Source organism: Paroedura picta, chromosome 14 (genome assembly GCF_049243985.1).
Source record: "Paroedura picta isolate Pp20150507F chromosome 14, Ppicta_v3.0, whole genome shotgun sequence".
NCBI classification, from domain to species: Eukaryota; Metazoa; Chordata; class Lepidosauria; order Squamata; family Gekkonidae; genus Paroedura; species Paroedura picta.
The window spans coordinates 32,292,709-32,307,485 of record NC_135382.1 but is presented as its reverse complement, the minus strand read 5'-3'; the positions used below and the strand labels follow the sequence as shown (position 1 = coordinate 32,307,485).

The following is a 14,777-nucleotide window of genomic DNA, read 5'->3' as shown; positions in this document are numbered from 1 at the left end:
GCCGGGGAATTTAATGATGCTAAGGTATAAACGGGTCACCGCAATTTTTTTTAAAGGAGTCAGTTAAATGGAAAAACCATCTGAGAATGTTTTCAGAAAGATGGTGTCTCAGCTGTATTATGTAACAAAGCTCCCCTCCACCCTTGAATGAGCGTAATGCAGCTCACATTTGTTTGGGTTTATGCGACAGCAGTGAAATAAGTGGATTAGCCTGAAACTTTAGCATGCTTCAGTGCAGCTGGTTGCAGGCATCTGTCATTCCTTGGCCGTACAGTCTGGATCATGTCAAGAAGGAAACACAAAGACTGACACCTTTCATTTATATGTGGGGGGAGGGGAAGCTTTCACAGAAAAGAGGAAGGGAAAGGATATCTGTTCTGATTTAATGGAAAGATATTTACTCCCCCTCATCTAAGCACAAGGCCTTTACATGTGCCAAAGAATGGGGGGTTTTCAGGTACGCCGAATCCTTTGCGTTTTGTTTCTTAAATATCCCAGAATGCCAGTCCACTCTTCCTTCATTCTGGTTTTAATCAGAAGAATTCCTAAAATTAATTTCGGATTAGGAGCATGCAATGTTTTCAACCCGTTCTTTGTAAACCGTACACTGTCTCCATCTTCCCCCCCCCTCAGATCTGCATTGCGGCTACATTGATGTGTTGTAGTGACACAATGCAAAAAAGCAATCTTGATGTGACTGTCTACTGTACTGCATGGGACTGCCCTTGAAGAGAAAAGGTTCACCTGGCTGGTCCAGTTTCTCATTAGCTATCTGGGCCCATGGGGAATATTCTACCCATTGCACAAGAGCTCTGCTTATATTAGTTTTCTTCCAGACCAGTTCAGAGCGTCGGGTTTGACCATGGCAACATTAAAGAGCCTGAACCCATAACGTTGTCTCATATCTCTAGTTCTAGTAATCCACTGCCACTATGATTTTCACCTCTAAGGGCGATCAGGGTGTCAAAGTTGAAATGAGAACTGGAAATGGTAAGGAAATGAACAATAGCACCGTGTGTGTTTTTCCCCCATGTCAAGCATTTCCTTTCATCTGTCAAGCAATAAACTGGTTTGTTTATGATTAACTAGTGATTTCTCCATCATACCTTGTCAAAGACTGAAGTCTAATTATTGTCAGAAATTTCATGTAACCTGGCTTTTGCTTAGCCAGAGTTAGAGCCGTCTTTTGGAATGGCCTTCTACATTATAATTCCCGGAAGGCTTGGGATTGGGGGTAATGGTAGAGACTTTACAGGGATGTCATAAGATCTGATATTTAAATGTCTTTATGTTTGGTAGTTCAATTTGTGTTATCATTGAGGGGGCTTTCCCCCATGGCATTATGGTAGTCACAGACCCACCACATATCACCTGATATGGTCATCGTTGACCATGGGAAATAACTTATTTTAGCTATTATCTACAAAAGTAGCTTCCAAGATATGACAAGACAGTGTTGGGAACTTTCTTTGTACAGGGTTAGTGTGAAAGACTCACTGGCAGTCTTCAAGCAAAGGTTAGATACACACTTTTCTTGGATGCTTTAGGATGCTTTGGGCTGATCCTGCGTTGAGCAGGAGGTTGGACTAGATGGCCTGTCTGGCCCCTTCCAACTCTATGATTCTATGATTCTATGAAATAAAAGAAGAATGGGTGGATCCATTTTTTCCACTTAAACAGGTGGTCTTTGCCACAATAATATAGCTTCCTCTGTACTAGCCCTGCTAGTGGGATGTCTGAATGGCTCATCAATGACTGGGTAACGTTCCAAACAGTATAAAATATTTAATTTTCCAGGTATTATGAAATCTGTATTTGACACAGGAACAATTACATCTACATATTTCTGGAACCTTTGATTACTCAACTTGAAATCTCTTCTACCATCGCCTCACACAGCAATAATTCATGTATATATACCTATGACTCATCAATAGATCTATTTCACTGGCTGTGCTTTAAAAATACTTTAAAATTAGTGATATTTCCTCCAAGCCTTGGTGAGTCATTTGATTAATAACTCAGAAGTATGTGTTATATGCAAGGATTGTGACATTTTATGTACATTGAGAGTCATGTTCTTTATGTGTGTGGTAGTTTCCACCCCATACTGGCTTATATTAGCTGTATCATTCAAAGGAGGAAGTTTGTGTTTGTCTTCACACTTGAGCATATGATGACGATGTAAGCTGGTGGCACATCATGTTCTCCTGCAGGGTGGCTCAAAAACAAACCAAATGGAACATGGCATTTTTTGTTGGTTTCCAGATCTCCTTAATTGGTTGTCACCAGTCAGGGGTGGTTTTGAAGTTAGGAGTGGCATTGGGATGCAAGTGTGAAAACAAGCATAGAAATACTGTGATAGAATGAGTCTCTTCCGATGAGATACAGGAAATCCACTGATCTGTTGCTGATCCCCACTTAGTCATGAAATCTACTTGGTTCGCATTATGGCTAGTCCCAGGTTTTGCATGCCTTGGACTCCCTCCATCATAGGTTGGGATGGCCATGAACTAAACTATGAAACAAAATCACAAATTTTGCCCTGTTCATGGTTCACGAACCAGAGTTCATGATGTACTATCACGAGCATCTCCAAAATTTTTAAATAGTTTTTGCAAAATCATGGCAGTTGGTAAATAGAGCAGAAAGCAGGTGTTAAAGAGACTTAAAGTCCCTTTAAAACCCTGCTTTCTTTTCCCTTGTGAAAGCTGCAGAAACATCTGTTTCAGGCGACATATCCTGCGACATAGCCTGGGCTTCCCTCCCTTTCCTGGTAAGGCAATGGTGGAGGGCAAGGCCTGGTGGCAGGGAATCCACCAGGAGGCTTGGCAATTCTAGGACTAGCCAACTTCCCAGGCAGGTACACCAACGAAATCCTGGTTTGAAGGATTAGTACACTCTCTGTAACTGGGACAAGAGCCGTGTGTGGATTTCTGTTATTTACTCAGAGGATCTTTTTATTTGCTCCTCTGCTTATGTTTGGATGCACGCTCATCTCAAAAGTCCCTGCGTATTTTCATTAAAGGTATGTAGCTGACTGGAGCCATCTCAACCAGCCCAGCAATCAGGGAGTTTTTCAAAATGTATATTGTGAGACTCATAAAGCAGAATGGTTCCATCAGAGCCATTATTGTCTATTGGACAAAGCATTTATTCAGCATTTTTCCCCATCCATATTATTATGTTCTAGGTCAGAATGGCTGCTTTAGGGCCATTCTGGTCTATTGGGTAATGCATACTGTATTTTAGAATGTTAGCCATGGATAGGAAGAAAAAGAAATCAGTTGTGAGTTCTTTGAAAAGAGGGGTGGGTGTGGGGAATTGAAAGGTACAAACACAGCAGTGGCCACAAAGTTTTAAGCACTTAATTTTACACCTCTCCAAATGACATATATTTATGCCATGGTGCCATTTTCTCAGAAAATGGTTGCCATTCGGTAGAAGAACGGCAGCTTACTGTGATCCCAAAGGGCAGTGGCTCTCAACCTTCCCAATGCCGCAACCCTTTAATACAGTTCCTCGTGTTGGGGTGACCCGCAGACAGACAATTATGCCAGTGTTCTTTCACAGAAATTAAACCCAAACTAACCAATGGCTCCATTGTTCATGATTGTATATAAATTGTTCTGCACCATTGCACCACTTGTGGGGTTTCTCAAAGCTTGAAGAATGTTTCAGGGGGTTCCCGATGGTCCAAACCTTGAGAAAAGCTGCCATAGGGTTTTCAAGGCAAGACCCGAAGGGAGGTGGTTTGCCTTGGCCTGCCTCTGCTTAGCAACCCTGGACTGCCTTGGTAGTCTCCCATCCAAATGATAGGCAAGGCCAGCCTTAGTTTAGCCTAACAAGATCAGGCAAGCCTGGGCCATCCAAACCAGGGCAAAGCTGTAGAGAAAGAATGTTTCCCTGTCTGAGATCTTGGAGAGTTGTTCCCAGTCAGGGATGACAGTGACAACTTAGATGGGCCATTAATTTGGTGCAATGTGAAACTACTGCATTCAATCACAAATCCAGGGCGTTATCCCACCACCGCTGGTTTTAACGTACAGCGTTGTGCAAGGCTTTCTATTGCCATTGCTGTCATGTTCTTTCTGAGCTGTCCCTAAAATCCTATCCTTGAATTGTGAATATATGTGCGTTTTTGATATGTTTCCAAGCTCCATCTGCATATAAGCCATATCCATATAAATATTCGACCCACTAAAACTCAGCATAGTGGGAAGAGCAGAAGGCTTTTGAGTAATATACAATTGGCATTTTTCTTTGAAATTACCCTTTCTTGCTGCTTTGGGAGAGAGCCATGCTTTTTTTTTTCTTGCTATTAGTACACCCGTAACAATCTGGAATTAATTCCGTGTCTCATCCACATGCCGATTCTAATGGCTCTTTTTACACTTCTGTACAAGCCTCCTACATATGTGCCTTTTAGATCATAAAAATCTGCAATGTCTTGGTGGAACCATACATGGAATTTGGACAACGGTCAAATATTCATAAAAGGGCAGGATTAATTTAGCTTGACCATAAAAATAAACATCTTTAACATTGATTGCCCCTGCCTTCTCTTCTTTGTGCCATCCACTTTAGCTTTTTTCAAACAATGGCTACCTGCTGATGTCAATAAATTAGTTACAATTAGAGGGGTCTGGATTATGGGCAGGAGCCCTTTGGTCCTTGTATGGGAATTGATCATGATGCAGAACTCTGTCTATGCAGGAGCTAGAGAAATACGCTCCAACATGCATCATTATTTGGTATTCTGAAGAGGCCCGTTCCACATCTTCAGTTTCAGGATCATTCCCACTCTCTTTTGTGAGGTGCCGTGCTTTTAAAAGAAACTATAAAAACTGGTTGGCAAAATCGTCCGTCCCTTAAAAAAAAAAAAGAACACCTACTAATGAACTGTATTTCTTTTTTAAGAAACTAGGACTTCGCTTTGTCAACCTGATAATGGTCATTAAAATAGCCTTTGAGATCTGTTCTTCTTTTTTTTTTTTAATGCAGCTGGATTTCAGAACCTATTCTCTTTGATGTTCTTCATTGGGCTCAGCATTCAGGCACACCACTTCCTGAAACTTAACGTGACGTGATGTGACTGATGCAGGATGACATCCCGTGTCACAAAGCAACATGTCAGCTCCTGAATTTGAAAGAAAAGAAAACAAAGCACTTTCCTTTCAAAGGCTAAATTAATGGGGTAACGCTAAAACACAAAATGGAACCTTCTTGAATGGACAGCTTCTTTCCCCCCCCCCTTCTGACCAATGGCACTCCCGACACTTGTTGACAACTTGATCTTACCACTCTGGCAAGGGAAACAGGAGGAATTTGGTTAACCCAGTTCGGGATTTGGAAGTTTCCCTTTCCTGTTAAGCCAGAGGACAACAATTTGGAGTCCGTACTAATCCAAAGGCAGCAAAAAATGATAGAGGAATAGTAAATCATCAAGTGCTCTTATGACTTTAATGCCACATATCGACACAGTCCAGGAGAAAAATATGACAAAGGGAGTCTTGAAAGCTCATACGTCCCAAATCCTGTTGGTCTTTAAGCTACTGGACTTGAATCTAACTCTTCTACAGCATACCAACAAAGCTACATAATATTGACTTCACATATCTTTAACAATCATGGATTCCACCAAAGAATCCAAGGAACTTATAATGGAGAAGGTGCTTAGAAGTCCCTATTAGAAATCTCTAGTGCCTCTCTCAGGTTCTAGGAATTATGGGCAAGAAGATATGACTATTAAACCATTTTACATTGGAGGGTAGATGTATTGGGAAGGAGTATAACTACGTTCACATGACAGAGCTAGCAATGTTTGTCTAACTACCCACTTGTCTTTGCCAACTTTCCCCAGTTCTTCTGTCTGTCTTAAACTGCTCTCAGTTAAGGCTGAATTCCAAAGGAATTCTCCTCAGCCTTCAGATCTGAAGTCTCTCTCTGCTCAACTGATGCTACTCAGTAAGATCTTGGAACAGCCTGTCACTCAAAGCTCTCTGTTTCCATGACGAATTAACCCTTCACAGTCCTTTACCTGTTTCTACAGCACTTCTAAGCTTTTAAAAGGCAGTCCATCACACTCCCTATTATAATTTTTGGAATGTACCTGGAAGTGATACCACTGGGCAACACCCCCACTCTATTTTTTTGCTTTCACCTTCCTGATGGTTGCCAGGCTTCAACTTACAACCCCACCCTCTGCCCTCTTGGCCAATCCCTTCCATTCTGTGAGGTGGGAGCCATGTGGGAACATTCCTGGCCTCCTCAGGCAGGTCATTCCACCAGCCAGGGGGTCATAAGAAAGAAATCCTACAGACAGCTTTCAGTCTTACCACTGAGACCAATGACACTTTCAAGAAGATTTGCCCGATGAGTAAAGCTGTCAGAGAGGAGCATACTGGGAGAGGCAGTCCTGCAGAGTAGTTGAAGGTGAAAATTAAGTGGAAATACGAGCTGACCCAAGCCACTGGATCTCCACCCTAAAGCCTCCATCTCATAGTGATGCCTGGCTCTTAGGAAATAATCCCCACTGTGTGGATTCATACAGTCCGCTGATAACTTAGCTTTCTGGTATTGCCGAAGAATATTTGTCTTCAGAACTATGAGAGAGTGTTCTTTGAAAATGACTTTCAACTGATTATACATTGGAAGATACATCCCAGCTAGTATATATGTGATCTATGACTTGAAAAGAAGGAGCCTGCAGCCCCCAAATCCTCCCCAACTACCATCTGATAAAGATGGTATAAATTACTTGCCTGCTTATCTAGGCCCGGTTATTTTAAGATCTTACTGCCCACAACCAGTTTTGAGCAGTAATTAATGGACGGTCTTACCCAAGAGAAATGGGCATTCCGCTTTGCCCCCCAGTTACGAACAAATTGCAGACGTTGTTATCTTTTGTAAGACCGATCTCTGGGATTTTTCTTTTCTTTTTCTGGCAAGACTGTGGCTGTAAACAACGTACCACTGCTTTATTTTTTATTTTTTATTTTGCTCTTACACTTTTTGACCCTCACCGTGTATACATATTTATATATTATTCATACCGGATTAAAAATTGATGCGCTCTTTACTGCCATTGTACTGCACAGTGACAATACAAATTAACTTATTGTGTACTTAACTTTTCCACGCGACAGTGATGGGGAATTTTGATGGCCCCCAAAAGTTAGCGATCAAAAAGGGACGCACCGCTGAGCTGAACCTCTCTTGGCTGCCATTAATGCGTTTCGGCTTTCGGCTGGCTGCGGATGAACGCAAGCAAAATCTTTAACGGGTTCTCAGGGATATTAATATTCAAACTCTCCCCCCCCCCTCCGTTGGAGAACTTAGAGTGATACTAAAAAGAAGAAAGCATTTGGGGGTGTAAGTGATTAACAACAACAATCCATCTATGTATCATACAGCTTTCATTGGATAAAAGAGGGGGGATGGATCCTTCTTAAAAATTATTTTAGTAAATTGATTAATAAATTAGCGTTAATGCTTTAATGATTACTGCTTGATTACGCTAATGTACTTGGGAACTGTCAGGGACGTTGGCTAGGCAGAAGGGTAAGCCTCAGAAGGCATGTTAGACAGCATTGGGTTTACTGAACAAATAGGGTTCATTTCAGAGGGTCGCTGTTTCGGGCTGCAGCGGAGTCTTGAGATACTGATAAGGTGCTTAGGATAGCGAACGCTGGCAGGGACACATGAGAATTGTAGTCCATGGACATCTGGAGGGCCGCAGTTTGACTACCCCTGATATAAGCTGTCGGGAATCAAAGCTCCCTTTGTCAGACAGGAGTAGAAATGGAGATCTGAGACTTTTTATCCCAGTCAGAATGTGGGAGAGATTTATTTATTTTATTTATTTATGAGGTGACATTTATTCATTGCCCCTCCTGGCGTAGCCTGCTCGGGGCAGTGTACAACAAGGCAATAAAAACAACCATGATTACATTAAAAAAAACAAACATTTGCTTTTGCAGGGGGGTATTGTTTGCACCTTAATAAGGACTCTGACAACTTCTGTTTTGGCAAAAACATGGCCCCAGGTTTTTTTTTATAACTGAGCATGGCACAGCACGGGAGAGGATCTGCCTTCTCGCGGCCAGCCGACTGCAAGGCAGCCTTCCGGCAGCAGCCACTGCCCTGGTTCCACCCATGAGCCTGCCGGGATTCCAGGGCCCCTCAAAGACCTGCTGTCCCACAGGAGGTGGCTACTGGTGGAACAATTATGTAACCATTATGGTTACATAATATGTAACCATTTCCGCAAACAAAACCCAAGCCTAAAACAAGGGAGGGAGGGATGGTGGGATGCCTCGTTGGGCAAGCCAGGAGGGGGAAAGCACAACTGATCATCTCCCACCCCCATCACACATGGATACTCTCCTGCCTGACGCTGACCCTAGAGCAGGGGTAGTCAACCTGTGGTCCTCCAGATGTTCATGGACTACAATTCCCAGAGCCCCTGCCAACATTTGCTGGCTGCAGAGGAGAGGACACGCAGTAATGGGTTTAAACTTCAAGTACAACGATATAGGCTAGATATCAGGAAAAAGTTTTTCACAGTCAGAGTAGTTCAGCAGTGGAATAGGCTGCCTAAGGAGGTGGTGAGCTCCCCCTTACTGACAGTCTTCAAGCAAAGGTTGGATACACACTTTTCTTGGATGCTTTAGGATGCTTAGGGCTAATCCTGCGTTGAGCAGGGGGTTGGACTAGATGGCCTGTATGGCCCCTTCCAACTCTATGATTCTATGATTCTATGATTCTATGAATTGTAGTCCATTAACATCCCAGGTACCCTATCCTAGGTCCTTTCCTGATGCACATCTCCCATGCCAGCAATTCTCTCTTGCATTGCCAGGGTGGGGAGACATGAACTGGCAAATGAGTGAGCTTTGCAGTGCTTTTCAGCGGCCCTCAAATAGTGGGTGGGCAAGAAAGATTCTTTTTTTAAGCAAAGAAAAATGGAAGTGTGTGAGTGAGGGGAGCTCAACCATTTCCCTCCTGTACTTTTCTGTGCTCCATTTCTTTCAGCATTTTTCTTTCAGCCAGACTGACTTTTTCCATCAACAGAATGCCGCTATAAAAAGGGGACAGGGCTACGTTCCTCTTGTGCCTGCAGTGCTTTGAAATATTGACATGGTACAGAGGGGACAAATTAAGTCTGCAGTCCATACCTTCTGTCCTATGTCACAGTCAGACGCAAATAGCAGGTTAAACATCAGAACATCAGAAGAGCCCTGCTGGATCAGACTAATGGTCCATCTAGTCGAGCATCTTGTCTCACACGGTGGCCAACCAGTTCCTCTTTCTCCATGCCACAAGTAAACTCTAAAGGCATTTAAAGGGCTCACAGATCTTTTAACCACATTCTCTAAGAGCCAAGTTCACCCAGAAGACATTTAAATGAACTGTAAACATCCTTTAAGTTCGGCTATCTGGGCTTTTGGGGAATGGCCATTTTGGATAGCCAAAATTCAGCCCCAATTGATATCTAGGTGTAAGAATAGCCGAAAATAACGATAAAGCATTTTTCAAAAGAAAATTTTGCTTGGATTTAGCTGAATTCATGAATCTTATCTAATTCCCTTTAAAAATGCTAATTACTGTGCCCATCACTGCACTCTCTGGCAGCAAATTCCACATTTTAATCACTGTCTTTGTAAAACAGTATTTCCTTTGGTCTGTCTGGAATTTGAGTTCTAGTATTTTGGAAGAGGGAAAACAACTTCTCTTTGTCAACTGTCTCCACCCTGTGCATAACTTTATAAATATCTATCATGTCTTCCTTTAGTCATCTCTTTTCTAAACTGAAAAGTCCCAGACGCTTCGTCCCTTCCTCAAAACTCAAGTGTCTCGATCCTCTAATCATCTCCGTTGCTCTAATGATCTGTGTGAAGTCTAAGCATATACAACGAACGAAAACTCACCAAACTAAAACAGGATGGGCAGAAATCTGTGGTTCTTTGACCATGTCTTCCTGTTGCTTTGACTTTTCGCGTAGATTGTCAAGCACATTTATTTATTCGTTTATTTCAGCAAATTAAAGCAAGCTAAGTGCATTTGACCTCAGATGGCCCGGGTTTAAGTTAATTTGAGAGACAAACCTCATAAGGTTCCAGTAAAACACATCAACAACTTCCCAGCATAGGTTGAAATGTGATTGCTGAAATATAACCTCTCAAACCAGATAGCGCATGAAGTTTAAGGCTGGCTCAGAATAATTTGGAAGGAAGAAATGGAGTCAGCACAAAAAGTCTGCACGCTTCCAAAGGGAATCATCAGCATGAGCACCATTTGCTTCCTTTAATTACCCTTTAGAGATTAGGGCTATAATGTTTTGGTCACAAAATCCATCCCTGACCTGAAAAGGCTCCAGACAGCTGTGGGTTGCCACTCTGGGGAGCCTTAACTTGTCACAAGGCTTAATGAGGGTTCTTGGTTCGGCAGGAGACCTCTTGGCCAAGGCTTCATTGCTCCTGAAGCTCCGTGGTGGATCAGTGGGAACCAAATGCATGGGACATCATGGTGTCAAAGCTGTGGTCAGTTCCAGTCATGGAAGTGATGTCACTGCGTTGGCCCAATGCTTTAGGATTCACCCCATGATTTCTAGAGTGTTGTTCCAATACAGTGATGTCATTTCCAGTTTAGTGCCAGAAATGGTCAGCCTCCTTGACGAATATGCTAGGATTCTGATTCAGATCAGGCCTACATGTATCTGGGAATCATACAATCCCCAGACCATGACTCTTGATCCAAGCCATAGACATTTCCATTAAAAGATGCATTGTGCTGTTAGGCCATTGGCCATGTAAATCAGGAGTAGTCAACCTGTGGTCCTCCAGATGTTCATGGACTACAATTCCAATGAGCCCCTGCCAGCAAAGGCTGGCAGGGGCTCATGGGAATTGTAGTCCACGAACATCTGGAGGACCACAGGTTGACTACCCCTGCTCTAGAGGCCCAACCACAGGGCAATGCCTTCCTGTGATTTTCACCTCCTGGCACCAGTATTGAGAGGTTTAGTGAAGTCACCACAGCTAGTAGCCATCCATCCACCATGAATCTGTCTATAAGATCATAAGAAGAGCCTTGCTGAATCAGGCCAATTCCATGTGAAACTGAGGAGTTTGGTGCTGGTGTGAAGATTGTATTACCTCAGAAAAAAATGTACGAATACCTCCACATACAGAGGGTGGAGAGAATTTGTTTGACATTATTATCCTCTGTGAAGTAGGAGGGGAAAAGTGTAGAAAATGTGAAGAAAAACTAACTCAATATTTGTCTTTTGTGCAGGTCACCGGCCTTTCCAGTGCAGATACTGCCCTTATAGTGCCTCTCAGAAGGGAAATTTGAAGACCCACGTCCTCTGCGTCCATCGCATGCCTTTTGACAACAGCCAGTATCCAGATCGGAGGTTCAAGCGCTCCAGAGTTGACTCCGAGGCTTCTGGGAATTCTGAGGAACCTGCAGCTGTCAAACCTGGGAGTTCAACAGAGTTAACGGAAGAGGGCAGCAAGGCCCAAGAGTAATGCAGCCCAACAGATCAATCTGTATATTGCAATATTATTTTACACCATTTTTAAGATATGCATTTTGGTAACAGAGAGCTTGCTTAACTGCCTTCTGAGAGAGAGAGAGAGGGAAGAAAAAAAATAATTGTCTTGCAAATTCCCAGATGTGTACAGGATGTTTAAGACATTAAAGATAAATAGATATATATTTGAAAAAGATGAGGGGGGGGAATCCCAGCCCTTAAAAAATGGCTGTTAAACTGTTACCTGGCAACAAGTACTTCCAAACAATGTAGGTGTGGATAAATCAAGTGGGGCTTTTATTTATTTTTTCTTCCCGTACGTCAGGAGAGTTTAAGACAGTTTTCTTTTTCCTTTTTTTTTGTTGGGGGGGGGCATTTCCAAGTTTAAAATGGTCTAGCAATCATGTTCTTACCAGGATAAACAAGTATCATCTTAATGATTTAAACATGGCCTTGAAGACGGTAAGAGGGAGCTGTGATGGTGTGGGAATCTGTATTTTGATCGTTGAGAACACCTTTATAATATGACACCGACCGCTGTCTTATGCCTCACTGTAGCAGTGAGATGCGTTAGGAGATGGAGGTGGAGCCAGACTGACTGGAACTGTCGTGAAGAAAATCAATCCGAGTGGTGCTCCAGTGACACGAGAGGAGACACTTTAGATGCCCCCCTAAGCTATACTCTGTGCTGACCTATATTGGAGAAGATTGTGTTATTACATTGTAATTTTTAAAAAGTATATATAGACATGCATATATTATATATAAAACGAGAGAGAACTATAGAGACGCAGCCAAGTGGAACAAGGGTTAGAAGAAACAAAACATTTGCAGACCAAGAAAAGGCTGTGGACTTATTGTATAATTGTTTGTTTAGGGGGGGGGGGGGTTGCTTTAAAAGAAAAAATTGCAGTATTGAGGGAAGTGCTTTCTCTTCCTTTGTTCTTTTTTTAATGGCGTATGTTGCTAAAGAGAGGCTTGGAAGTTAATAAAGTACTAGGTAGGGAAAGTAGTTAGCCTTATCTAGAGGAGATGAGGGTGCAAAACAGAATTTGTATTAACTAGAGAGTCGTTTCCTTTTTAGTTTTTAAAGACAATTTTTTTTTGGAGGGAAAAAAAAAACTTGAATGAAGGATTCCCCAGTCAAGATTAGTTTCTTTTATTAGCGTTTATTTTTTAAAGTGTTCTAGAGATTGTGCAGAAGAGTTTTTTTTTTTTTAATGGGCTCAATCGCTTTGAAAACAATTTGTCCTAAAATATGGATACAGGCATCCTGCTTTTTGTCTCTAGTGGGCGGGAGGGGGGGGAGATGAAGGGGAAAAACAATAAAGAGCATTAGCTAATATTTCTTTGGTTTTGTAAGAAAAGAAAAGTGTGTTCTATATTTTTGCAGATTTTAGCTTTTCTACTGATTGGGCCGCTCCAAATTGATTCTGCTGTTTCCCACGGAGGAACCTTTTGGAGAGATTATAATGAAATACATCTTGGAGTTAAAGAAAGAAAAGGAAAAAGTCGTAAGAATGCCACCGGACGGTTTATTCTTACACTGCAAGGGAAAAAAAAAAAAAGATTTTAGCCTTTTCATATACTTCCTTGGAGAGAAGCTAAATTGGTGCTGTTTACGATAGAGAAGTATTAACTTCTAAAAAAAAGCAAAAACAAAATCATTCAGACTTAAAAAAAAGAAAAGAAAAGAAATCAATATATCCTTGCAGGCTGGGAGCACAGAGTTAAACCCCAGGGCCTTAAAAACTTCAGCTCTGCCTACAGCAGTTTACAAAAAACACTAAACTGCAATCAATGTAAATAAAATTCGTAGCGCTACCCTGAGACTGGAAGAAGGGGGGGAAATGATTCTCAGGCTAATAAGGAATATGGTTTGCATATCGCTGTCAGAAAAAGAATTTAAAAGGTAACATCCGATTGAAGTTTCAGTTAAAAACTGAGGTCACTGTCTATCTCAGACCCCATCTGGCAGAAGGCAAGCTGTTTTTTTTATTTTCCCCCCCTTTTTTCCTCGATTTTTTCCTAGTATAGTTCTCACTGCCTTACTGAAATCGAGTTGATAAACTTAATGCAACTGTTTCTTACGATCCTTGGTAAAGGATTGAAATGTAATTGAAGACTTTCTGACTGTAGTAAGCTTTAGGATTTTAACTGCACTACCGTGTTTGGTGACTGTGTCGGTCGCTTGCTTTTGTGTGTTTGCGACGCCTTCAGTAACTTAGCGAGAAAAGAAAAAAAAAAAAAGACGAGAGGGGGGAAAAAAGTAATCCCACATTCCGTTTCTTGCACTTTTGGGGAGCTTTTTAACTTTTTTTTCCCCAGTATTCTTTTGTGTCTTCTGAGCATTTTCAGATACGACAGGCAATAATTCCGTTTGTGACACTGGAAACATTTTCTTCCCGTTCTTCGTGATGTGTGTGCGTTGAATCCATTTGGTCTGGTGCTACTGTCCTTATCCTTCACCTCTGACATCGACCTCCCGCCCCCCCCCCCCCAACATTTGTAACTTGGAATACAAACAAGTAGCAGGATCAGTGATACGGTGTCCGTTTCTGAATATCATCATGCTTCTCATATCTAAACATGTCAAGTTTTTTCTCTGTAACTTCTGTAGTCTGTGATATTGGTCAAGATACTGTCTACATTCCTACGCAAAGGAGTAAAAAAAAATATCTATCTTGGAGAAAATCTAAGATCAATAGAATAGAGGATTTTGTTGCTATGCTTGTAACGATTAGGGGAAAAAAACCACCTTTGTATTTAAAATTTATTCTTGGTCATTATTTATTATTATAATGCATCAGTTGACAGAACTTTATGCTGGTATACAAGTATTGAAAGTTGTTCCTTCTCCCATCTCCTCAAGCAATGATTGTTTTTTCTTTCTGTTGTTAGAATAAAAAATGTCTTCGAAGTGGTACAGTTTTATCCAGTGTTTTACGCAATAAAACCTCTACCTCTGGAGAAAAAAGAGAGAGAGAGAGAGAGAGAGAGAGAAGTTTTCCCTACTTGCTTATGTTCATCAGGAACAATTACAAATATATCTTTTTTTCCCCCTTGCAGTTTTGTCAGATTTGGGAGGGGCAGAATCTTAATATCACACTTGCTAGGCATTTACTGGAGTGTAATATACTGGGTATTTGCTCAGTTCCCTTATTATTCTGAACAAAATCTATAAACGGTATATACATATATATATTATATTGTGCTTAATTAAAAGACTTGAAATCTG

The 14,777-nt window shown here is 41.6% G+C and overlaps 1 protein-coding gene across 14 annotated transcripts in view; it reads left to right on the top strand.

The window, feature by feature from the left end:
* The window catches only part of ZNF536 (zinc finger protein 536), a 410,578-nt gene extending 398,845 nt beyond the window's left edge, over positions 1 to 11,733 (top strand). For 13 of the 14 annotated variants that reach the window (XM_077309497.1, XM_077309501.1, XM_077309489.1 and 10 more), the window contains one exon: positions 11,299 to 11,733. In XM_077309497.1, the coding sequence (XP_077165612.1) occupies positions 11,299 to 11,534 (236 nt within the window). In that variant the 3' untranslated portion in view covers positions 11,535 to 11,733. The remainder of the gene's footprint in view (positions 1 to 11,298) is intronic. The other variant, XM_077309502.1, reaches the window with a different exon arrangement.
* Positions 11,734 to 14,777: the final 3,044 nt, after the last annotated feature.